The following is a 25,914-nucleotide window of genomic DNA, read 5'->3' as shown; positions in this document are numbered from 1 at the left end:
GTCATGTTTCATGTTAGTTGCTCTTTTAAAGCACTGATTACGTGGTTGTATGCTGCTAATTTTGCCATAAAGAACTTAAATTGAATGACAGCTGAGCACATTTATCATCATTTAGAAAAAGGGACACAGTTATCCTTGTCAAGGTAGTCACGTACTAACATTTCATGTTAAATCAAAGTAATACTGTTTGCATGTGGTTTATAACAGGGCCTGAACTGAGTAAGAGAATGTTCGGCAGACAATTTAAAACGTTTGTGAAAGTTTGTGAAAAATCTGGTCACCTACAAAAGTGCAAAGTTAAGCACTTTTTTTAAAATCGTTTTCTTTTCCTCCTTTGTAATAAGCTTTGGAAACATAATTGCTAAGAATTTCTCTTTGATATAATAATTAGTCTATTTTAGTCTATTAAGGATCAAATTGCCCATGTCTGCCTGAGCGGTTTATTTGGAAAAGTTGAGTGTCCTCTAAGCTTTCTTTGATTTGTGAGGAGGTGTTATACAGAGCTCATTCAAATTAATTGTAACCTTTAAGCAATCGTTCACCCAAAAATTATGATTCTGTCATGTTTACTCACCATCATGACATTCTGCAATTGTGTTCATGTAGCTCACACATTACACATTTACCAGTCATGCGAAGGTCATGAGTTGGATTCCCAGAGAATACATGAACATATGAAATGTATGCCTTAAATGCAAAGTAAATAGCTTTGGATTAAATGTAAAGACTGTAAGTGTAAAATCCAAACCTGTACGACTTTCTTTTATTCCATGAAAAACAAAACATGTTTAGTTCAAATGCAAATAGGACACATAGCACCACAAAAACACCACAGCAGTTAAAAATAATTGTGCTCTATATTTTTATGCAAGCCATACGGTGTGAAGCACAGACTGAAAATTAAGTAATTTTTATCTTAAAATCCACCATACCCTTCAAATCTCATTTATGCCAATTTATAATCAAATTGAATATGGAACGGAATATAGAGCATGGTCAGTATGAACTACTTTTATGTTTTTTTTTTTTTTTTTTTTTTTTTGCTGACCATCACATGCAATCACAGTCTATTCTCAAGTTATGAAAAAGAGCAGATTGGACATTATTTCAAATATCTCCTTTCATGTTCCATGGGATAAAGTCATAAGGATTGAAATGAAACAGAGTAATAAATGATGATGAACCTCTAAGAAAAAGAGCTTTGCACTAAACCAAAAGTAATAATTCTATGTCAAATAGCTTCAGTAAAGTGAAGTACTTCTAAACAAGCCTGAACCTGAGAAACGTCTTAAGTGCCCTGGTCTCGCAGGAGCGTCAAAACCTGCAAAACAGCAGAGGCTCTAAGCTTCTGTCCTCAGCAATCTCTGTTTGAGAACATGTCAGCCAGGACGGCCAAAAACACACAGTGTATACAGTGTCAATCACAGTGTTGACACAAAACATTTCCCATGGCAGAAAGGATTTGAATGAAACACCACTGCGTTACGCGAGGCTATTAATTTGAGAACAGATGTCTTTAGGAGAGAAACTGCCTCTAAAGCCCCACTCGAGAGGTCCAGAAAGAAAAACACTCAGAGAGCTGTGGGAGGGATTCCACAGTCGAACCACAGAGAAGAACCAATATGAGAGCAAGTAACACAAACTGTTATCTCTAGAAAGTGTTCTCTTAGTGGAGCCCTAGATGGATTGCCTGATGGATCAGTACTGGGACATCTGCTAATTAACGAGAGGGCGAGTGAGCTCTCTCCGGACCACTGACAAGCTCTTTTCACCATGTAAAGATGAATCTCTTCCGGAGACAGTTATAAAAAAAAATAATAATATATATGTATGTATGTATATATATATATATATATATATATATATATATATATATATATAAAAAGACCATGATAATAAGAAAACATTTATATTGTCAATATCGTAGGCCAGACTGGTGATAAAAACTGCACATTGGACAATTGGTAGCAGATGAGTTATGCATCTCCAAAAACAAAAAAAGAGTCACACACTCTAATATTTAGTTGGACAGCCTTTAGCATCGTTTACGCCACACATTTGCTGTGGCATTGATAAGCTTCTTCAATGTCACAGCATTTATTCCCATCCAGAGTTGCATTAATTGTTCTCCATGACCTTGTATTGATGATGGGAGAGTCTTCTACAGCAAATCCCAAAGATTCTCAATGGGGTTAAAGGTCTGGACTCTGTGGTGGCCAATCCATGTGTGAAATTGATGTCTCATTCACCATGAAACACACTTTTATAATTTGAGTCTGATGAATCCTGGCATTGTAAATCAAAACCCATTCAAAAATGTGGGGGAGATTCACAAAGAGTGGACTGCAGCTGGAGTCAGTGCTTCAAGAACCACTACACACAGACGTTTGCAAGACATTGGTTTCAGCTTCGCATTTCTTGTGTCAAGCCACCCTTGAACAACAGACAGCGTCAGAAGCGTATAAAGTCAAAAAGGACTGGACTGCTGCTGAGTGGTCCACAGTTATGTTCTCGGATGAAAGTAAATTTTGCATTTTCTTTGGATATCAGGGTCCCAGAGTCTGGAGGAAGAGAGGAGAGGCACAGAATCCACGTTTCTTGAGTGTAAAGTTTCCACAGTCAGTGATGGTTTGGGGTGCCATGTCATCTGCTGGGGTTGGTCCACTGTGTTTTCTGAGGTCAAAGGTCAACACAGCCGTATACCAGAAAGTTTAGGAGCACTTCATGCTTCCTGCTGCTGACCAACTTTATGGAGATGCAGATTTAATTTTCCAACAGGACTCGGCACCTAAATACGGTGTAGTCAACTTCTTCCATTGCTCCAGAGTCCAATCCTTATGCTCCCTAGCAAACTGAAGGCTTTTTAAAGATTACCCTCACTGATAAGGGGTTTTCTAACGGCTACACAGCGGTTTAGTCTCAATCCCTTGAGTTCCTTTTGCATTGTGCATGTGGAAATACTCTTACCTTCACTATTAAACATGATCATGATCCTTCAAGATTTTTTTCTGACCACATCTTCAAAGGTGATAGTTCCTCACTATCCTTCCAGTATTTAATAATGTGTGGGACAGTTCTTAACCCAGTTTCAGTAGTTTCAGCAATCTCCTTAGATGTTTTCTTTGTTTGATGCATGCCAATAATGTGACCCTTCTGAAACAGATTAAAGTCTTTTACACCACCACAGGATGTGTTTTCTGAATTGGCTGTTTAATAAATGATAAGCTATTCACTGCATCAGCTAGGGTTAAATAACTTGTTGCCAGCTGAAACATAATCATCCATGCAGTAATTATCCAATGGGAGGCTCTATTTGCTTAGTTAAAGCTGCAGTCGGTAACTTTTGATGCTCTAGGGGTTAATAAACAGAACTGCTTGCGTCTTGCAAAAGAACATCGTAGCCGGAACTACTTCTCTCTGTTTATGTCTATGAAGAATCACAAAGGTACTGGGTTACTCCGCCGCAGTATCCCCGAAGCAATCTGAAATAGTCCGAATATAAACACTTATTATAGGTGCACCCTAGTGATTCAGGACAAGCTAAAAACACGGTTTGGAAAATGGATTCATGGTGTACTCGCTTATTATATACATTTTTCTACATTTTGAACACAAACAAAGTTACGGGCCGCATCTCTGATTGGTTATTTTTTACCGGGAGCGATGTATTTCTGCAAATGGCAATAGGACACTGGGAGGAGCCAGAGGAGCTTGATTTTTTCACAGATTATCTGTCTCATATTCTACTGTCAGGACATAATGACAGGTTTAACAAATATGTAAATAATATATTTTTACAAAAGTTACCTACTGCAGCTTTAAATCCAGGTGGTGACTTTTTTTATGATGGGCAGTAACAAATAAGAGTGAGCATGGTAAAGAAAAGGAAAATATAATAATAATTTAAAAAAGATCTGTATATGTTCTTAGAATTGTTCTCTTTATATGCATGTTAGTATCAGGATTATTACTGTAGTCAGCTGAAACAAACTAAAACCATTTAAATATTTTTTGTCACTTGAAATAAAATAAACATAGTATTAAAAAAAAACATTTTATGTAATAAAAAAAATATAAAGACATGAAAAAGTATAGAAATGACAAAACACAACAAAAGTACTAAAACTGTAGTAAAATGAAAATTATAAAACTATGAAAATATATAACAATGCTAAACATAATTCAAACTAATAGTATTTCAATTATACTAAAATAACACTTGCATAATAGTTATATTTTTGTTTTAGATTTACATTTAATTATATAAAAAGATGTTTCCAAATTGACAAATATTCTGAATTATTAGTAATAGCAATACTTTAATCATATATTTCAGAAATTTTAGAGTCTGAACTTTTCTTCTCATACAAGGTCAATTAAAATTATATTTTAAGAGACTTACTGCACTGACCATGACACACAGTCAAGCTCTCTATGATATAATTTCCCCTTTTTATTCATGTTGGTTGCACCACATGACCTTTGGCAGACAAAATTAGTTCTAACATACTGTGAAGAGAGAAATAATGGTTATGACAAACTGCTTAAGATTCTCATTAATGATGCTTTTTTACGTTATTATGATGTCTGACATTTTTGACTCTATAAACCCCCCCCCCCCCCCCCACACACACACACCAAAAATAATCAAAATCAATTAACTTGAGAGTAAGCAGAGGGAAAGTGTTTAACCAATGCTTCTGCAAATTGCAATGACAGATCACTCTGTCAAAACATCATAGAAAAGGCACTCAGATCAATGTGTGTATGAATTATATATTCAGTTTGTTTTTAAATTTATTGATAGGCCAAAAAATAGCATTATTATTTTTTACCCATAAAGCGTAAGTGGTGCTGGCCAAGGCTCATAAAGAAAAATGCCACATATTTGAATAACATAAAGCCTCATCACATTCCACACATGCTATTATGGTGAAAGTTCAGGTCATATTGTTGTAAAATGCTCTGGTGGTGCCGAAAGTTACATCTGAAGCTGCTCCATTAGCCTATACCATGAAAAATTCTCAGAAGTTGTGACCGCAAAGCCAGACTGTGTTCATTTGACTGAAATCGGCTGCCTTAGTAAAAAACTTTGTTATGTGGGGGAGCTAAAGCCTTACTAGTGTGGCCGTCTCTGTAATCCACTCTTTGTGATCCTGATGTGTCATAAAGCTGTTTTCCATCTCTCTTTCCTTCTTCGTTCTGTACCAGTGCATCGTTAAATGAATACCACATGTGTACGCCGACTTCATGAAGGAGAGATGTGATTTAGGCTCCCATTCCACCAGCATTACAAGCAGTTGACAAGACTGCAGGCCCGGGCCCCGCTGCGCTCTCTTAGCACTTCCTGCCGACTGGAGGCAGGACGCCATCCCCAGAGAGCAGCCCGGCATCTGGACTTGGCCCCAGATCATTTTCCCAGGAAACATTCGCTCCTTGTAGCAAGGCTACAACAAACTGGCACTTTACACCAACCCCCACAAACCAACTTATTCCCACTCCCAGTAATGAAGAGCTTCAGCGAAGCCACGAGCAGCACAAAACACAATCCTGAGCCTCAAACTCTTATTTCCCTAAATTTACTAAAAAAATAATAATAATAATGTGGGGGTTTTCTACAAATGGACATATTTACTAAAATTTTTCAAAAGATAAAAATTAACCATTTCAAATCTGACATATGAAATAGAAGTTACATTTAATAGTTGCGTTCAATTTATTTATTTAAATAGAAGAGTTTACCAAACCTTTAGAAATTATATTTCATATTTAGAGTGTCATATTTGATACATCAGGATTGTAAAACATGATATATGGGAATACTGGGGTGATAACACTGAAAGAAAACAAAATCACCCCAGTATTATTAAGAGGCCCAAACTGAGCAAAAAAAAAAAAAAAAAAAAAAAAAGGAATTTGGTATAGATGCTGATAGTTGTGTCCGAAAAGTACGATGGAATCCTGATTTGTAAATCTTGTAATGCAAGTCAATGAGAGCTTTAGAAAAGACTACTTACATAAATGCACACAGTATATCAGATGTCTCATTATATAGTCATTTTTTACCAGGGAAACCACATGAGTAACTAATTGAGAAAACAAAACAAAAGTACAACAAGTATCTACATTTTGCTCATACCCTATGTGAGGAAAGTCAGTAGGTTTTATTTCAGTGCTATAATATTAACTGACCAGAAAATTACCAGAATACAACAAAATATGCTTTTTTGGTCATTGTAAAAAAATAAATAATAATTTATTTAAAAAAATGTATATATATATATATATATATAAAAATGGCTTTAAATTTGAAGTATAATCAATTGATTATAACCAAGTATAAGCAAGTTGATTATAAGTATAATCAACTTGGTTGCAAAAGTCAGTTCATCTTAAATTACACTGAACTGACTTCAAATATTGCACTGTTCCCATCATCGAAATTAACTGCGAGTAGAGTCTCCCATAGGGAGCGCTCTTTGTGTGATGCACAGCATTACTGCCTATGTAAGGAGTGTTTTAATTCAGGCACTTAAGAGCTTCCATTACTGTCTAATGCATTTATAGTTGGTTGCTATGTAGGCAGTGAGTATCTAGGCAGTTCACTGGCTTTTGGAGCACAGCTACAGTCTAACTTTAGAGCCAGAAATACTTGAATCGCTTCTCCAGATACAGACTAGTCAGTATAACAGCACTTTAATCAGAAACTATCAGATGCTGCTTGAAGTTTTTGGGGCACGCAGGTCTCTCAATGTGATATGTTTTTGCAATGTGTTTTTTTTTTCACATGCAATAAAAAGATTTCCACTCAACTCTTATGACAGTCTGTGATATCACAAATACCCAGTTTGCCATACTCAGGCTGACAACTGATCAGCAGGCTGTGAGAAAAAGGAAACAAGAAACAGACTCCACATTTTGGTCTCTTTACATGCAATTTTTGCATTGCACCCAGTGGGATAAAATTCAGCTTGAACAAAAGTTCTCGAGGACTCTGGTGGGGTCACGGCACCATTTCGGAACCTTTATTTTCATGGCATTACTAATTCAGTTCACTGTGGGAAGACTGTCCATTGCCTATTTTTCTCCCTGTTTGAACAGACATTCTGGCTTCATTTCCACTAGTGCAGCATACTTAACCCCATCAATGCCATATGATCTGTACAATCACAAACAGCTCATGTAATTTCGTCAAGTTTTTTATTTGAATATATTAATTATGAAACCAATTAATCTAGAATGCAGTGTTGGTCTGTGCTGGTTACTCTATTTTATTTTGATAAAGTTTCAACTGTGCTGTCAAGTTAGCAATAATGGAACTGATTTGTTTTGTGTGTATGTGTGTGTGTGCATCCCAGCGTGAATACTTCAACTGTGTCCTTATGTGTCCTTACTAGCAGAATAAGTTTTAAACACTTATTGTCTTATTAGTAATGCATCACTGTAAAAAGGTCTGCTTTTATTTGTGTACACTCACAATAAAAACAAAACCTTGTGCTTTTGTAAAATAAAGAAAACGAATGGGATGTTGTTTTCTGCTATTTGAGTTTACTTTCTGTGAACAAATTAATCCTGTCACAAAAATTAACTGAACCACAGCATAAAAAGTCTACGTTACATGTTGCACATTTTTTTATTATTCCTTGTATGTATATATTTACTGCAGATTACATTTAACAATGTAATAATATTTATGGGGGTAAAAAAAATATAATTTGTACTACTGTCTGTTCAAAATAAACTAAAAGAAACTGGGCTCTGCGAGCTGTACAGCGTCATCAGTGAACAACAAACAAATAACCCAACGGCTTTTCCTTAATAGCTAGTGAATTCAACAGAGCAAACCTAAAAATACCACACTGGACACTAGGGCTGAACGATATGGACAAAATTTCATATCTTGATTTTCATGCCAGATATCTCGATATCGATACAATATTTGAAATTTTCGTTTTCAAATATAAATTCACATAAGTACTAAAAAACAATACATTTAGAGTTTGTAAAATACACACTGATGTCTATGGAAGAGGTAATAATAACCCTTTCCATTATAATTCGAAACGTTTTATTCATATCAGATACACATTGTGTAAGTAACTTCAATGTTTACTCTATTCTATTCCCAGTTCACCAGCCACTTACTTTTAAGTATTTCGGGAGAAGTGGATGAATTCGATTCTCTGGACTGCATCTGCGCCACAAACTAACATGGCGGCGCCCATCGCGCATACAGCTCAACTAACGCGATCGTTATAAAGGTGTTTAAACAACAATATACTTCCACTTGCATGTATTTTATAATCTGAATATCAGATATTTCATGCCATAGCTAACACATTTGTGAATATTCTGAATAAAAAAGGAAAAATGACACAAAAGAAGATCATCATTCATTCAGCGCCGTTTCTGCTGCGGTGGTTCACGTGACAAGCAATGACGCGTCACCATGGAAACCCCTCCCCCCTCACAATATAGTTCCCACGTCCCTGGTAGTGTGTCCGCGCTGGCTTTAGCGCTGCATTCAAGGGCACTCGTAAAACTGATGTTTGTTGTGACTGTCAGAGTTGTATGCAGGGCGAGCGCGGAGAGGGGAAATCTACATTGTCTATATTGTTGCTTTTTTTTGATAGTAATATCTTGAAAGTTCATAACTAGATATAGATACGATAACGATATGTTGTTCAGCCCTACTGGACACACCTGCCCCCACCTTGGGTACATGGATCACATCTCTGTTATGCTAATTCTGAATGAAAATCACCGTTTGGCCAGATGATGCTATCTCAACCCTACAGGACTGCTTTCAGTGCACAGACTGACGACACATCCCTCCCGGATGCACTCAACCACTTTTATTCACGGTTTGACATGCAGAATGACACATCTTCAGAAAAACGACCAGGCGCTCTGTCTGTCTCCAGATTAAGTAAGAAAGACCCTCTCTAGGATTAACCCATGCAAGGCTGCTGGTCCTGACAACATACATGGCCGTGTACTGAAAGACTGTACTGCACAGCTGACAGAGTTCCTAACAGATATCTTCAACACCTCGCTGAACCAGGCAGTTGTCCCCATATGTCTCAAATTCACATTCAATCTTACCAGTACCAAAGAAATCACCTGTGTCCTGTCTAAATGACTACCATCCCATATCACTGACTCAAATCATGATGAAGTGCTTTGAGAGGTTAGTCATGCACAACATAGGTAAACCGGAACCGGAAACACTTCCCATAACACCCGATGTACTTGCTACATCATTAGAAGAATGGCATCTACGCTAATATTAGTCTGTTTCTCTCTTATTCCGAGGTCACCGTAGCCACCAGATCCAGTCTGTATCCAGATCAGAGGGTCACTGCAGTCATCCGGATCCAGTACTTATGGATCAGCACCTAGAAAGGACCTAAAAAAATCTAGAAAAAGGACCTAGAAAAGACCACCCCTGAAAGACAGCGGAGACCAGGACAACTAGAGCCCCAGATCCAGATCCCTTGTAAAGACCTTGTCTCAGATGACCCTGGTTTCTCCCAAGGTTTTTTTCTCCATTCTGTCACCGATGGAGTTTCGGTTCCTTGCCGCTGTCGCCTCTGGCTTGCTTAGTTGGGGTCACTTCATCTACAGTGATATCGTTGACTTGATTGCAAATAAATGCACAGACACTATTTAACTGAACAGATATGACATCACTGAATTCAATGATGATACCTTTAACTATCATTTTGCATTATTGACACACTGTTTTCCTAATGAATGTTGTTCAGTTGCTTTGACGCAATGTATTTTGTTTAAAGCACTATATAAATAAAGGTGACTTGACTTGACAATATCAAAACCAGCCTCCCAAACACCCTCGATCTGGACCACCAACACCATGTCACTCTTCAAGAAGGCACAACAGCACCTACACTTTCTCTGCCAGCTGAACAGAGCAAGTCTCCCTCCACCCATCCTCACCACATTCTACACCATCGAGAGCATGCTGACTAGCTGCATCACTGTCTGGTACGGGAACTGTAGTGCATCAGACCGCAAGACCCTCAGCTGCACACTGCTGCAATGAACTCAAATAACCCTGCCCTCATCTGAAACCCCACGCAAACTCACTACCTCCTGTATCATGGACCATCGCACCTTCTCCAACCCCTGTGAAGCTGTGAAGCATTCGTATGGTTTGTATTTTTTATTTATGTATAGGTAAACATATATATATATATATATATATATATATATATATATATATAATCTGCCAGCATGTAAGTTGTGTATAGGTTTATATTGTTTTACTTCATTGTTGTTCGTCTGTATTTATGTAGCACTGTGGTCCTGTAAGTCACAACATTTTGTTCCATTGTTTGTCCACACATGTAGCGGATAGGGCTGGGATAAACTATTATTTTTTAAACGATTAATCTAGCGATTATTTTTCCGATGCATCGATTAATCTAACGATTAATTTTTTCAGACTGATTTGATTTCGATTATCTCCCCATTAATTGACTACTGACAATTTATACATGTTGATTTACATATCTGAATGAAAAAAACATGAATTCCTTAACATTGCAATATATGTTTATTGCTCTTAAAATTACAAAATAAAAGACTGACTAAGAATGCATTACTTTGCACTTGTATAGTGATAGCATTAAATAAAACCTTGAAGCCTTGAAAACACATAGCTTACTGAAACAAGCTTACTGAACACATAGCTTACTGAAAAAAGTTCTTCTTTCAGATGAAAATAACAAAAATAACTTGATGATTCAATAAAAAAGGTCACCCAAAATACTTGTTTAGAGCAATTGAAAGAATACAGTAACCAATGTAAACTTGAGGGCTTTAAGCTAATACAGAGAGTGCTTTTCCAAAAAATAAAAAAAAAATAAAAATAACAGTGGGAGCCAGCAGCCTGTCATGGAGAAAAAAAAATCTCAGAATGCTCCACGTGAAACTTTGGCGTTCCGCCCGTTTTCCATCGTGTCTAATGATTTTGGTTAATATGCACGAGGGAGAGAGAGAGAGAGAGATAGAGATAGAGAGAGAGAGAGCAAGACAGCGCTCGTGTAGTTTGAAGACTGTGAGTGCGCGAGCACGCGTGAAACTTTGGTGTTTCGCCCTTTTTCTATCTGTTTAATGATTTTGATTAATATGCACAAGGGAGAGAGAGAGAGCAAGAAGTGCTCGTGTTGTTTGAAGACTGTGAGTGCGCGCACAGCCGGGGCTCTCTCTCGTTCGTGCCCTGTCAGGCATCACTCACCGATCAAATAAGGCTTTGACAGCCACCAAAAAAAAGATCAATGCAGAAAAACCCCTGGATTGGTTCTATAACGTTGGACAGAATGTTGATCCGGCCATCGTGTATATTCAGCGCACATAAGGTAAATGTTTTGCAAACGTTTTTTAGAGAAATAAAAATACGTCGACGTCATCGATGACCTCGACGCGTTGTCCCAGCCCTAGTAGCGGAATGACCATAGACAGTAAAAGAAATGGACACAGCATCCCTATTGGAACTCAATCGAGACAAGTGAAGTCCATTTTTTGCGTTTTTTAGCACTTCCGTTTCTGACGCGCAGACTCAAACGAAGCTTGACGACGTCAGCAACCTGTCTGACAGATGTAAATCTTCTAGTAGCTGTGCGTGCAAACTGCCATCGTTAATCTTGCAGAGACGGCGAGCTTGAGCGGGGAGTTCTTTTTCCTGAGTGAGCAGGAGTAAGTATTCTGATTAATTATTTTGTATAGTATTTTGTAACGCCAGTACGCCATATTAAGTTAATTGCCTGCGAGCTTCTCCTCCTGTCTGTACGGTAATGCGACAGAGAGACGAGTGGTTATGACGCAATCGTTAGCCTATTTTTTACAAAAACTGTTTATACGGGGCCATAATGTAACATAGAAGGTAATGGAGCCCTTTATACATTGTCGTGTATCTTTAGAAATAAATAATGGACAAACGGAGTCTTTAAACGCCTCAGATGTAAAGTTATTCGCTGTCAAAGTGACGCCAAAATGAATGGGAGTCAATGGGAATGCTAACGCAAGTGAAGTTCTGCCGAAAAATGGCAGCCCCCACCCGACTTCAACTTCCGGTCGAGTTCCTTGCCCCCTGGGTATGACAATAAAGCTTAACTTGAACGTGAACATAGTAGATCCCACCCCCCCCCCCCCACCCCCCAGTTGTACGGAGATCATAACGAATGTATATCATGTATTTAAACATATTTGTAATTACACATTTTTAATGATAAATTTACAATGAATTAATTGTTAATTTTTAAAATGTATTAACTTTATATGCAATATCAAAGAACACATTATAGTAACATTTTTTATCAAATACTCTGCATGTGCTTCAGTATGTTAATCAGCACAAAAATAAGTCTAATTTAAATGATTATTAAAGAGTTGAATTTGACTTCATCACAGTGTATGTTATACTTAAAATTTTACTCTTCACACTTAAAGGGATAGTTCACTCCAAAATGAAGATTTGATGTTTATCTGCTTAACCCCAGAGCATCCAAGATGTACTGTAGGTGACTTCAATTCCTCAGTAGAACACAAACAGAGGTTTACTCAAAATGTTGCAGTCTGTCAGTCTTGTAATGGATGTGAATGGGAATCCCAGCTTAAACATACAATAAAACAAACAAACAGACATACACAAACAAAACCAAATTAAACCGTGTGGCTCGTGGCGAAACATTGATTTGTAAAGACACAAAATGATTGGTCTGTTCAAGAAACTGAACAGTATTTATGTAAAAAAAAAAAATTACGTCTGATTCACACACTGCCCGAACATTTTAGAACTTTCCTGAGCATGTTTTCCTGAGCACGTTCTGAAGCAGGTGTGTGAGGCATCTTCTTCTTCTCATGCACCTGCTGCTGAGAACGCGCTCAGGAAGAGACGCTTATGAGAGTTCTAGTAGTTCAGACATTGCGTGAATCAGAGGTAAAAAGGGATATAAATACTGTTCAGTTTCTTGCACAGAATGATCGTTTTGTCTTTACAAATTTAAAATCTTTGTGTTCTACTGAAGAAACAAAGTCACCTGCCTCTTGGATGCCCTGGGGGTAAGCAGATAAACATAAAATTTTGATTTTTGGGAGAACTATCCCTTTAAGTGGCTTTTTATTTCATTAATAATACATCACCTGCAAGCTTAAAAACTACTTTTAAGATTTGAAGTACATAACAAGTAACACAAAACTAAACACAATTAAGTGCACTTTTTTCACAAGGGTTTATTACACAGTAGCTGTCAGTTTAACTAATCTCAAGACTAGTTGTTAGCTCAGTTAGCTACACTTTTTGAATAGATTCCCCAACAATGCAAACGTGACTGCAGTCATTGTTTTGATATGCAAAAACTAGCTAAAAAAACAACAACTTCCAAACAGTGGTAGCCTATTCTGTACTGTGGGTACACAGATTATTGTCCATTGGGAAATTGGGACCTTAAACCTTAACAACTCTCCCATCAATGGCTGCAAAAAGAGATATCTTTATGTCAAAATCAAGCATGTCTTTCCACGCTCTCCCCCTTCTTCTGGGGAGGCTAAGGATGACTCCTCTTGTGTGGTTCTTGTTATCGGTTCCCACATAGAGAGTCAAGAGATACTGTTTGTATGAAACTGAAAAAGGGGATGTTCTAAAGCTCCCAAATCATAACAAATCAGTGGATAAACCTCTGGCACTGGGCTAAGCAGATTACTGTAACTTGTCCCTTGCAGCTAACAACCTCCAATTAGCAAATCCCTCTGTGTGCATATATGCCCTGACAGCAAGTGACTGTGACAGGCAGAAAAATTAGAAGTTTTGCATGTTAATCCACCATGCTCCAACAAGTCGGGGCTACCGTCAAACTGCTTTGAGGGAATATACAAATTCAAGGCACCCTGCACCCGCCTAGACACAAACAACAATCTTGAAAAACAAAAAGGAAAAACAGGCCTACAGCAAAGTGTAGCGCCGATGAGTTTAAAGCATTTGGCAGAATGCTAACGGCTAACACAACACACTGACAGATGGAAAGAAAGCAGGGTGTGTGGTTTTGACACTATGACTCCATTGTGTCAAGAACAACCAGCCCTGTACAGAGAAAATGTGATCGAGTGTTAAATGGAAAATTATTTATTTATAAGCTAATTATTTGACTGAAGATTTGACATATCATAGTATCTTTCAGTAAAAATTGTGCCCAATTTCTCAACAATTCGTCACTAACAGAGCATGAAAATTCCTATAGATGAGCTTTAGCCTGAGAGTATGTCCAGCAAGATCATTGAGCAACTGCATCCTCATATATATATTTAGGCCACTAGATTTTTAGATTTGTGGTTTTAGTTGGATGATCAAATTCAGAATTAAATTTAATGTACAATTATTGGTGAATCAATAAAACATGAAAACATTCATACACAGATATTTACACAAAAATGTATGTATGCATAGTTAGTAGGGCAGATAGATGAATCGATTCAATTCACTTTTCACATTTTAGATTTTGCTTAGGAATGATTTTTTAATTTATTATTTAAATCAATTCGATCTGATTAACTAAGAAATTTGATTCAAGTAAATATAAAATTTAGTTTGCACAATGCAAGCATTTTATTTCAATAGTAGTGGCCATGCAGTCAATGTTTTTTTCACATTTGATTCAACACTAAAGCTGTTGTGAAAGAGCTGTCATATGCTCATGTGATGGTCAGTGACCGTTATGTTTATATTTTAATATATTTTAATGTATTAAATAATACTTCGATGAAATTTGTCTCATTCAATTTCTAGCATTTTAAAATGGTCATATGATGCTTTTTTAAAGATCATTATTTTGGTGTAACTACTACTGACTACTCTGATTGGCCAACTGACCCAGTGCATTGTGATTGGTCGATCACCGCAAGCACTCGTTTCAAATATAACAACCCTTTCCATAATCACAAGCTTCTTCTTTCAAAATAAATGTAAAGACAGTTATTAATATCCTTAGTTTTACCATCAGTTAAAGCCCGAAAGAGACTCTGCATTTGCACAGTCATAGCTAATATTTAAACTAATAAGAAAACATACTTACATTCGCTGATTCAGAAGCACCAGATTGTTGTAGCAAAGTCAAAATTACCTCCTCTCCTAGGTTGTAAGTAATCTTAAAGATTCCTAAATGCATCAAAGGCCAAATAAAGTGCTCTAGCTTTCTTCTAGATAAACACAGCATCTGCCTGACATGGCTGCTTCAACACTAACTGCGGTAACTAAAACCACACCTTCTTTCTTTGCGTGAATATTTTGGCAGCATTATGCTAATATTTCCAAATAGGGACAAAGACGTGGGGGCGTGTTTAAACAAGGTGTTTTGGGGGGCATGGCAGAGTATTTACTTTGATAAAGAAAATCTCTTTGGATTTCAGACTTTAACTTTTGTCATTTTACAGATCTTCATTATGCACCAAGAGCTTGTAACACTCCAAAGAGACATTTTGGAAGAATTGAAATCGCATAATATATGACCCCTTTAAATTGATTCTATTGAAGCTGAATACCATGAACAAAAATCAACATGCAACAAAAAAACTGGAATCTTTAAGAGCTGTTTGTGTGGAAAATAGAACTGCATAATTATGAAAAAAAAAATCCACTGCTTTATCCCCTCCAATGGAAGTTGTGGTTCTCTAATGATTCTGAAGAAAAAACATTGGACAACTAAAAAAAAATCACATATAATTTATGGATGAATTATTCAATGACTCACTCAAGATTAGGTTTGGGTTTTGTTTTAATTTTATAGATTCTGATGTGATTGAATAATGATATTAAACATTTTTCATGTGTTTCTTTTTTTCAAACCATTTACTGGAGCTAAATACCATGAAAAAAAAATCAACATGCTACATAAAAAAACTGGACTCTTTAAAGGGGTCATATGAAGCTATTTTAAAGATCAATATTTTGTGCATTTGGCGTAACAGAATCTGTTGACATGCTTTAATGATCAAAACACAATATTTTTCAAATACTGTACATTATTGTAGATCTTTAATGATCTATTAAATCAAAGTGCTTTCTCATGTTGGTAGTGACACCTCTCTTGTAACATATTTATTTTTTTGGCTTCTAACCGCAAATGTAGCAAAACTTTGAAGGGCTTAGATTAGTGAGCAAGCTCCTGGCAGATCGCTTTAAAAAAAAAAAGAAAAAAACACATAGGAATCGATAGGCGAAAATTTTAATTTGACAACAAGTATCCGATTCCTGACCTTAAGTATCAGATTGTGCAATCAGAATCGATTTTCAATTCCCATTCCTAATAATTACACCCTTAACAGTTAGGGAATGAGTCCCAGTGTGTCATGGCTATTACCCAAGAAGTCACTGGGAACATATCGTACAGTTTGACAAGCAACAGCTGTTAAAATAATAATAAACACTTCTTACCTGTCGCTGATGTGCCATTTTGAAATGGATTCCAGCACCATGTTGACTGCTTTGAGGCCTTTGACTTAGAGGCTTAGTTTGTAGGCAAGCAGATGGCTGCATGGGCCGTTGACAATTCTGAAAGTGCATGCCCTGGCCTGCTGTAGATGGCTGCTGTTGCATGGTTGTTTTGTTTGGTGGCACAGCCATGATGGGTATTTGTTGGGCCGTGGTGGAAGGTGGTGCTTTAGGGCTGAAATGCAGCATCGGCTTAGTGTTGAGAACCTTTGTGTCCATGTGATGGGATGGGTTGAATTCATTGGGCTTGAGAAAACAGTTGGACATGACTTTGGCCTGACTAGCATTCTGAGCGCTGAGTCTCTGCTGAGAAAGGGAAGCGTTACCTGAAAGAGTCTCCTGATTAAAAGAGCCAGGGGCTCGGTGGACACCCGAGGGAGAAGACCAGTTCCTAACCCCTCCTGCTTGAGTCTGCTGGTGGTTGTGGAGCATTGAGGTGGTCTGCTGTTGGTTAGCAGCCATTTGCTTTAGCTGCTCAGCATGTGACATCTCAGGCCATGCTGGAAGACCTTGAGAGGAACCGCCAGTAGGTCCATGGTGTCCTGAAGTGATGGATGAGGTTGATAAAGTGTTGTTGGCCATGGAGAAGGAAGGTCCGGCAGAGGCTGGTCTTAGTTGCGGAGAGCTTCTAGCTGCCTGGCTAAAATCTGGTGAGTACTCTGTCTTGATTGGCTTATCCAGGTGAATACAAGGAGGGGCCTCACCAGCTGAATTGGGTCGACCCAGATCTAGAACAAAGTTATCGTCTTGCTTTAGCATCTTCTCCAGCTCTAGATCATTGAGTGATGGCACGGTCTTGGTGAGCTCATCGAACAAATCCTGGAGCTCTGGGTCAATCTGTCCACTTATTTCATCTTTGAAATCAAATGTCAACGTCGAAAGATTTGTGGACGACTGGCCACAGGTCTGAACTTCAGTTGGTTCTTTCTTCATATCCCTTAGAGTTATGTTGAATAAATCACTGCTGATTCCGTGAGGCATCATGAAGGTGTCCTTTCTTCGAAGGCTGTTACCCTGGGTGGCATCCCCTACCAATCTTTGCGTCTGCCCTGATGCCAAAGCACAGGAACCAGGTCGAAAAGAGCTGGGTTCCATGCGGAGGCGCTTGAAGTCGGACCCCGATGCCCCACAGGAGAGGCCATTCTGCTTGGATGTATACCCAGGAGACTGCGCTTCAATCTTTCTCCTCAGTCCCTGCTGAAAATGCAAAGAATAGAAAGTCAATTTTATTCAACAATTGTTTTATAAGTCAGGTTATATATATATATATATATATATATATATATATATATATATATATATATATATATATATATATATATATATATATACACACATATACACACAGGTATATATGTTTGATTGACAATTAAAGGTGTACAGCTCTACAGATTTGATCAAAATAATTCTTCAAAAGCATTACTTTCTACAGCCTATATATACTTACGTTCTTCTCAACTGGGAGACAAGAGCACATAATGCAACAAGACCATCACTATCTAATTAATGAACTCTTATTAAAATACTCTTTGATGTTTCAAACCAATTAAAACTAGTGTATAACAAATGTGTTTATGGGGGAATTATCTCTACGAAAATGTATACAGTTTTGCAGGTTGACTCTTTAGCCTTCAAAATTAGATTTAATATAGGAAGTTTATAATTTCCCACATGGCACTAATAGGGTAATATCTACAGATATAGGTTAAACTCCTACTTACTAAGAATGCATGTGCTAGACATTTGGATTAATTTTCTAATTATTCCATGGAAGTTGTGCACATACAAAACTCATGTGCATTTTTTTTTTATATTATTTTATTTTACTTTTTGCCAGATTCACAACAAGTGATTACATACATACATTTGACTATACCCTTGTGAATGTAGATTAATGTAGATTCATTTACAGTAAGGAGCTCATGCCCACAGTTAGTACTTAGTATAGTACATACACAAGCCATCTTCTGTACAGCCATTCATCACATCACGGACTGCTCTCTAAAGATGTGCTTTTGCCCTGATAGCATGCATAACAAGATCTCGGAGTAATTCTTTGCTAATCTCAAAACCAGCTGAAATACAATAAACAACTTTTATAGAGACCTAGACTTGATGTGATCAGCTATATTTTTATGCAGCACCTTTCACTGCTATGATCTGTTTTGTTATTGTAGAACAACACCTATTTTATGGTCAGTTAGTTATTCTATTATTCATACATATACATATTTTCTTAACACATCCCATATTTCTAATTAAACTACAAGTGATTTTTGCATTTGTGTTTGTTGGTTAGTTACCATTTGCAGACTTACTGATAAATCAATTTCTGTGTGGAAATATTTCCTCTGAGGTTTTATGCACAAATATGTGTGTACGTACACCACTACAGTTAATGAGACCCAATCTAAATCATATCATGAATATCCCTGCATCTTCAGTAATCCACCTGTTTTACTAGCAGCAGGCCAACATTTGCTGAACAAAAAATAAAATAAAAATACTCCCAAGAACGATTGTCTCAAAACCTGGTATTAACTGTGTGGATAAATTTAGCCATTAGATTGATGTTAGACAAAAGAAGGCTTTATCTGTGTCCCTCATTTGCATGAATTACATTTCCCACTGCTTGTTTGTTATAAAGATAGCATTTTCCTTGTGTGAAACTGTTCCCTTTGTTCCTAAAGTCTTATTTTATGTAAATTAGGCTTGAACAATAATTCAGAAGTAACGTTATAGATGCAAATGTATGAACATTTACTTTATATTAAAGGCATAAATCTATAGTTACATATTTTCTCAGGTAGCTTAAACATTTACTAAAATGAACACACACACACACACACACACACATATATATATATATATATATATATATATATATATATATATATATATATATATAGTATTTCTGGTGTAGCCTAATGTAATAAGGAATATTCACATATATAAAAATGAATAAACATGACTATATTGTGTCACACCAACAAAATTTCAAATCAGGTGGAAATTGTCTCAACAACTGCACATTTTGAGTTTTATGAAGAAGAATGATAAATATAATTTATCGGACAGAATAATCATGAAGTAGGTGCTGACCAAATCCACCCTAACCAACACTATTTCCACCCAGCTGCAATATTGCCTGCACATGGATATGCATAGTTATTTAAACACCATCTGACATTATTGCCTACAGAGAGAGATGTGTGTTCAACCCAACTTCATCATCAGTGCAGGGACGGGTGAGTGTGGTGCAGTTTTTGCTGTAGCGGCAAATTGGATGCATTTCCATTTACTGGGAATATTACTGGGCTGGGATGTTTTATGCCTTCACCACTCATCTCCCTCATCTCTGTCTCTCAATAGCCAGTAAGATATTTAAATTAGCTATGAATGGCATGTTGACATCAGTATCAAATTATTTTCCCACTGTCAACCAGGTTACAAATAACATATGACATGCATTTGTGTATGTTCAAACAACTTCACTGTGATGGAGCAAGATTTGAATTAGGCTGGACATCAATGCTTGTGTGTTGTTTTGTGGTTCCTATGAGGTTTCTAGGCTGTAAGTATGTGTTGTCCAAAACCCCCTTAAAACCAGTCGATAGACCAGTTTCACCTGGGGATGCATTTACTCTACAACGACGTAACACACAATTAAATTGAAATGTATGCATACAGCAGACACTTTTATCTAAAATGACTTACAGTGCATTCATCAATTTTTACTTGTGTTCTCCTGAAGAAACAAAGTCACCTCAATCTTAGATGCCCCGAGGGTAAGCAGATAGACATCACATTTTCATTTTTGGGTGAACTATCCCTTTAATAAACATTTTTACTTAATGTTTTTAGATAATGTTATGCTATCTTTTGAGAGAACATTCTGGGAACAACAATAAAACTACTCGCTAAAAACATTGTTAGAACAATCCATGGGAATGTTCTCAGAACATAAAGCCTATCTATGACAAGCCATAGATTTCTCCACTCAAATTGTCCAGGTCAACGTCATTTATTAACAACTCAACAAAAGTTCTAAAACATAAATAAGCTTAGCCGGTAGCAAGTTGATACCGGAAGGGCTCAACACCCCCCAATATATCATGTGCAAATTTGCAATACTTTACATCAGACATAAATAGTAATTCAAAACCGGCCAGTGAAAACCAGCCAGCTCCTAGTACCAGCTACGGCAACAGTTTTCCAACTCTGGCACAAACCATAATTGCCATCTAACAACAGTTACAACAACTGTTTCCAAAGCTGGCACAAACCACCATTGCCGTCTCCAAGAAAGAAATCACAGCCACCCATCTGGCATTCAGCGTGCACGCTTCCATTACTCCAAAGCTAATACCATGCCATTCATAAAGTATGCGAGGATAAAAACTACCATACTCACCGTACCAAACAGGACTACCACTAAAACAAATCCCATAGACTTAGAATGAAGAAGGTTCATGAAGAAGGTTGGTTTGCTGCTCTTAGGGTATGTTTTCGCAACCATGACTTTTTTACTAAAAATTGTAACGTTTTTTCTTTTGCGTTCTTCAAATGTTTCATGTATAGATGACAACATCATCAAGACAATCCCCATTCAAACAAACCCACAAGAATGATTAAAAATGCTGTATTATGCACGCCAGACCAGTAGTTGGCAGTGTCACTTTTTATAAAGAAACCTTACGCACCTGTGCAAATACGCATTCCTGTAGACTAAACACATAATATGCATCACTGTTTTCACAAATTTGTGCTTTTTGTTGTTTTCACAGTACATTGACTGGGAGGGGACATGTTCGGTTCACTTAGTTTTGACATGGCCACATCATATTAATTTATTATCAGCCACTGAATAACCAACACTACTCCACGGACCATAAGATTTTTCCACTTGTTTTATTTGCTGGCAAGTGCACACTACTGAGCTATCATTCATCATTCACACACAGTGCTGGACAGATTACATGCAAATGTAACACTCAACCATAAGTAGGAGCAATACTGTTGATTGCTAAAATGATACAACACAGAACAGCACTTCACCAGCCAGGGTTTTACGCAACATCAGTGAATCTTTCTGTGCTTTCACAAACTCTTTGCCACCTCCTTCAACAGTATTTATATTAGTGGACTGAACAGTATTGCAACACTCCAGAAACTTTCTTCATGTCCCTTTCTTCATGTAAACAGTAGATTATTTCCCAAGTTGATATTTCATCAAGAGTGTTGTACAATTATAAATAAAACAAAATAGTACAATATTGTCTGTGTATCTTATCCTCTCAATTTTCAAAACCCAAAGCCAAACATAATCCAGGGAGGAACTGTGTCCCGTTTTAAGAGAAGACCCCAGTAAGCACCATGTGTGTCACTACCCTTTAATAGTCCCTCGCTAGATTAAATAAGTAATTTTTCTAAAATATTCACATGGTGACACAGATAACTGTCACTAACCAGATGTAACATATTAAGGTGGAGAGGAACCTGATGTTTTTTGTCTGTATGCCAAATACACTTCAGATGGTCTGATAATAGTTGCGTGTTCATTTTGGCAAGGGGCTGCAAAGAAACAGTGGCCTCTATTCATTGAAATCCTCCTGACAGAGCTACAAGTGACCTGAAAATAGATTTTCTGATTAAGCTTTAATGAGCTCAGAAGCTCTGGATCTCTTTGAAAGTGACTCCTGGAGGGAGGAGAAGAAACGGCTCTCAGCACAAACTGTGCGAAGGCTTCGAGGTATCACACGTGTGACACTGCTCTTGCTGAAAATTAACACAACAGCTGATTAATATTGTAAAGTAACATCGTTCCATTGGGCCACAGTTGTATTAGACAAGGATATTCTTGTTTAGGAATAATGGAAATGAATGGCTATAAACCATTTCGCAGTAGACCTAAAAAAAATGTTGAGCTGTTGGTTTGAAGTTTAAACATTCAAGCTTTTCAAAGTTTTTTTCCCACTTGTTTCTGTTCCCAATTGTATTTTTATATCTCCCAAATGCAACCTAATAATCCATTAATACGTTGATTAGCTAAACACCATCAGATTGAGCTACAGTAGATCCAAATAAAATTTCAGTTCAGTTAAAAATAAAGCCATCAAATAGATAAATATTACCAATCTGTCTACATTCTCAGATTTAGACATTTTAAATGCATAGTACTGGGGTGCTAGGGCTGCACGATTAATCACATGTGATTGTCATGCGTGTCTCGTCAGTAAAGATGGTTATGTGATTAGCGATAAATGTCCATCAGCTGCTTTCAAATGGAACCGCACTTAATATCACTCAATAATCATTCAATATCGCGTTCATAACCGCATACGATTTATCTGCAATTATGAACGCAATATTGCACAGCTTGTCAGTGAACTACAGCTTCCCATCACACTAGATGTGGACTGACATTGCTCAGAAGTCAGATGTTGGTTAAAACCCAACCTCTGTTTGGTGTCAAACTCTAGCGTAAATACTCCAAAAACAGTATTACCAGCTTCACTTATTATAAACAAGATTTATTTCTGTCATAAATGTAAAAAAGTTCTTATTGAGATTAACAGAGATATTGATGGTTTATTGAAAATAATAGTTTAGTTTGACGTCACCATTATGGTGATCAGTACTTAGGCAGCATGACTCTTTTCAGTGTTATTGTTCTTTCAGCTGCTGTAATTGTATTTGTTACAGCAAAAACAGTGACAGAAAGATGTCATTAGTTAATGTTGGTTACTTGCTGACATTAAAAATGTGTTAAGTTAACAATCTGATCAACTGGTTTTACCAGGAGTCTATTATATGCTATTAAATATTAATAACTATAGAAGATGTGTTGCAATGCACAAGGTCCTGCCGATTTATGTCACTTTTTTTTTCCCAGAGACCTCAAGAAATAGTGTAGGAATCTCAACAATGGTGACATGCTTCATGCTGCAATGCATTCTGGGTGCCACGGATGAGTTTTGCATGATGTACCCAGAATACATTGCAGCATGAACATTGTCACCATTGCTGAGATTCATACACTGAATCTTGATGTTTGTGTGACAAAGCAAAGTTTTTTTTTTACATCCCTGAAATGATCTGCTTTAAATTCAGCTGGGTGTCAGACTGTTGACCCATTGAGTCACTTTAATAAATAATACTTAACTAACACCACACATTAGCTTATACCACATATATGATGATACAGCAATAATCAGCAAACCATCAAACCACATGTTCTCTTGCTGTTTTGTCACAATAAAGATAACAACAGCTAAAGAACAACACTGACAAGTCAAGTGTAAAATTGCACAACTAAAGCCAACACTTACCACCATTATGGTGACATCAGACTAAACTATTACTTTTAAACAGACATCAACTTCTAAACATCTGCTTGAATCTTAATTAGAATGTTAGGGGATAATGTTCTAAAAATGTTATTGATAAACATTTTAGAATGTTTTTATTGAATGTTATCCTTTCTTTTGAGAGAAAGTTCTGGGAACAAAATTAAACTACCCACTAAAAACATTGTTAGAACAATCCATGGGAATGTTCTTAGAACATTTTAGAAAAAAAATAATAATAATAATTCGAGCTGGGAAATGCCGCTCCATTTGAAACCAGGTGGTGGACATTTACTGCTAATCAGAGAACCGGCTTCACTGACAAGACACGCATGACAATCGCATGCGATTAATCATGCAGCCACAGGGGTGCATATATTTGTTATGGCTAAAACCTGAAATATACTTCACTTTTGACAGAAATGCTTTGTGTACAGTATGCACACAACTTTTGAAGTATACTTCATGTGGTTGCTAAAATTGTCCTAAAACCCCCGAACATGCATCACTCCAAACAGCTTAACTCACAGTGCACAAATGGTCTAGTTTTAATCCCAGACATATCTGTGGATTGCATGAACGCAATGGCAAATCAGAGGTGTATTAGTCAGAATCCACTCACCGCTCATAAAGCAGGAGTTTTGTTCAGTGTTTATGAGTTGTGCACACTCCGAGTCCTCTCATTAGAATAAATAAACGTACAGACGATGTAAATAAGTGATGAATTGTGCAGTAGTGTAGAGATCGTAAAACAACAATGAATCCAATATATGCTTTTGTCGTGTTGCCTTTATTACTTCAGTTAAATGAAAGTGGAGAAGGTACTAGCACAGTGAAATATATCTGTAGGCATGTGTGGCTGCATGTATTGACATGCCCCTGTAACTTAACCAAATATGTATAGAATATTTTCCTAAATATTGCATTAAACTGGTAATATTAAACAAAATTCTTACTTTCTGTTAACAGTTAAATGGTCAGTATGAACATCCCCAATGTGAGGTGTTTTTTCAGTTTGCATTCCTAAAATTGCATGATTAAATGGTTAGCTGCATTTTATAATTAGCATTGTTTTTCTTCTATCTAGGGACAGAACAGACCTGACCCATCATTTTAGAAACACTGGTGTACAGCACATCTGTTATTATGTGCCTCAGTGTGCGGCTGTCACTGGCGCTGACCAAACAGAGGAATCTTGTCCTGCGAGGTGACAGTGTGTATGTGTGTGTGCTGCTAACATGCGCTGCTAGCAAGAGGATCATCACACTGATTCTGAGTCCGACTGATAGAAAGCTCAGGATGATCAAAACAAGAGGATGTGACAGCTCTGGTCCTGGAAGCAGCTGTCAGACCTGTGGCACATCCTACAGGCCCTGCTCTGTGTGTATTTATCTCCGTGTCTGCCTGTGTATACATCAAAGAATTCATATGAAAGAGTGACTGAGTGTAATGCATTACGTGGAGGCTCATCATGGGAATGTTATTGTACTTTTGTTACCTCTTACAAAATAACTAATATCACAAAATTTCAGTTTTCATGGAATGCAAAACATTAGTCATTTTGTAAAATTTACTCACCAACAAGCAAAAAAATAAACTATGACCCAGGACTCACACACTCTGTTAAAAAAAAGGCAAATATACTTGTAATTTTCTGCCAGGACATTAATAATCCATTAGTTTTATGGACAATTCTAATACACAACACAAAGGTGTAAAATACAGGGTAAAAAACATCCCGAGCAACTGCAGAGCAATACATAAAACATCTTTCAGAACCATAAACCTGACTCAACCACACAAATCTATTATTTCCATAACACATTTATAATATACTTTTTTTTAAGTATGCTGGAATGTATTTTCTCAAAGGGATGTTGCATATGTACTTTTTCAAGTGACCTAGAAAAGGTGCAGAATGTAAAACATAAGTTTGCATTGCTTATAATTTAGTAGGAATTAAAGGGGTCATTGGATGCCTAAGTTGATATGATTCTTTAGGGTCTTAATGAAAAGTCTGTAACATAAGTTTGGTTAAAATTTATCAATGGTAGAGTA

The 25,914-nt window shown here is 37.0% G+C and overlaps 1 protein-coding gene across 1 annotated transcript in view; it reads right to left on the bottom strand.

Annotated features, from left to right (window-relative positions):
- LOC128028691 (mastermind-like protein 2) overlaps positions 1-25,914 on the bottom strand; it is an 89,680-nt gene that overhangs the window by 12,240 nt on the left and 51,526 nt on the right. The window contains exon 3 of the mRNA XM_052615980.1: positions 16,451-17,704. Within this exon, the coding sequence (XP_052471940.1) occupies positions 16,451-17,704 (1,254 nt within the window). The remainder of the gene's footprint in view (positions 1-16,450; positions 17,705-25,914) is intronic.

The sequence above is a fragment of the Carassius gibelio genome, chromosome A15, assembly GCF_023724105.1.
Source record: "Carassius gibelio isolate Cgi1373 ecotype wild population from Czech Republic chromosome A15, carGib1.2-hapl.c, whole genome shotgun sequence".
Lineage (NCBI taxonomy): Eukaryota > Metazoa > Chordata > Actinopteri > Cypriniformes > Cyprinidae > Carassius > Carassius gibelio.
This window is presented reverse-complemented; position numbering and strand designations above follow the sequence as displayed.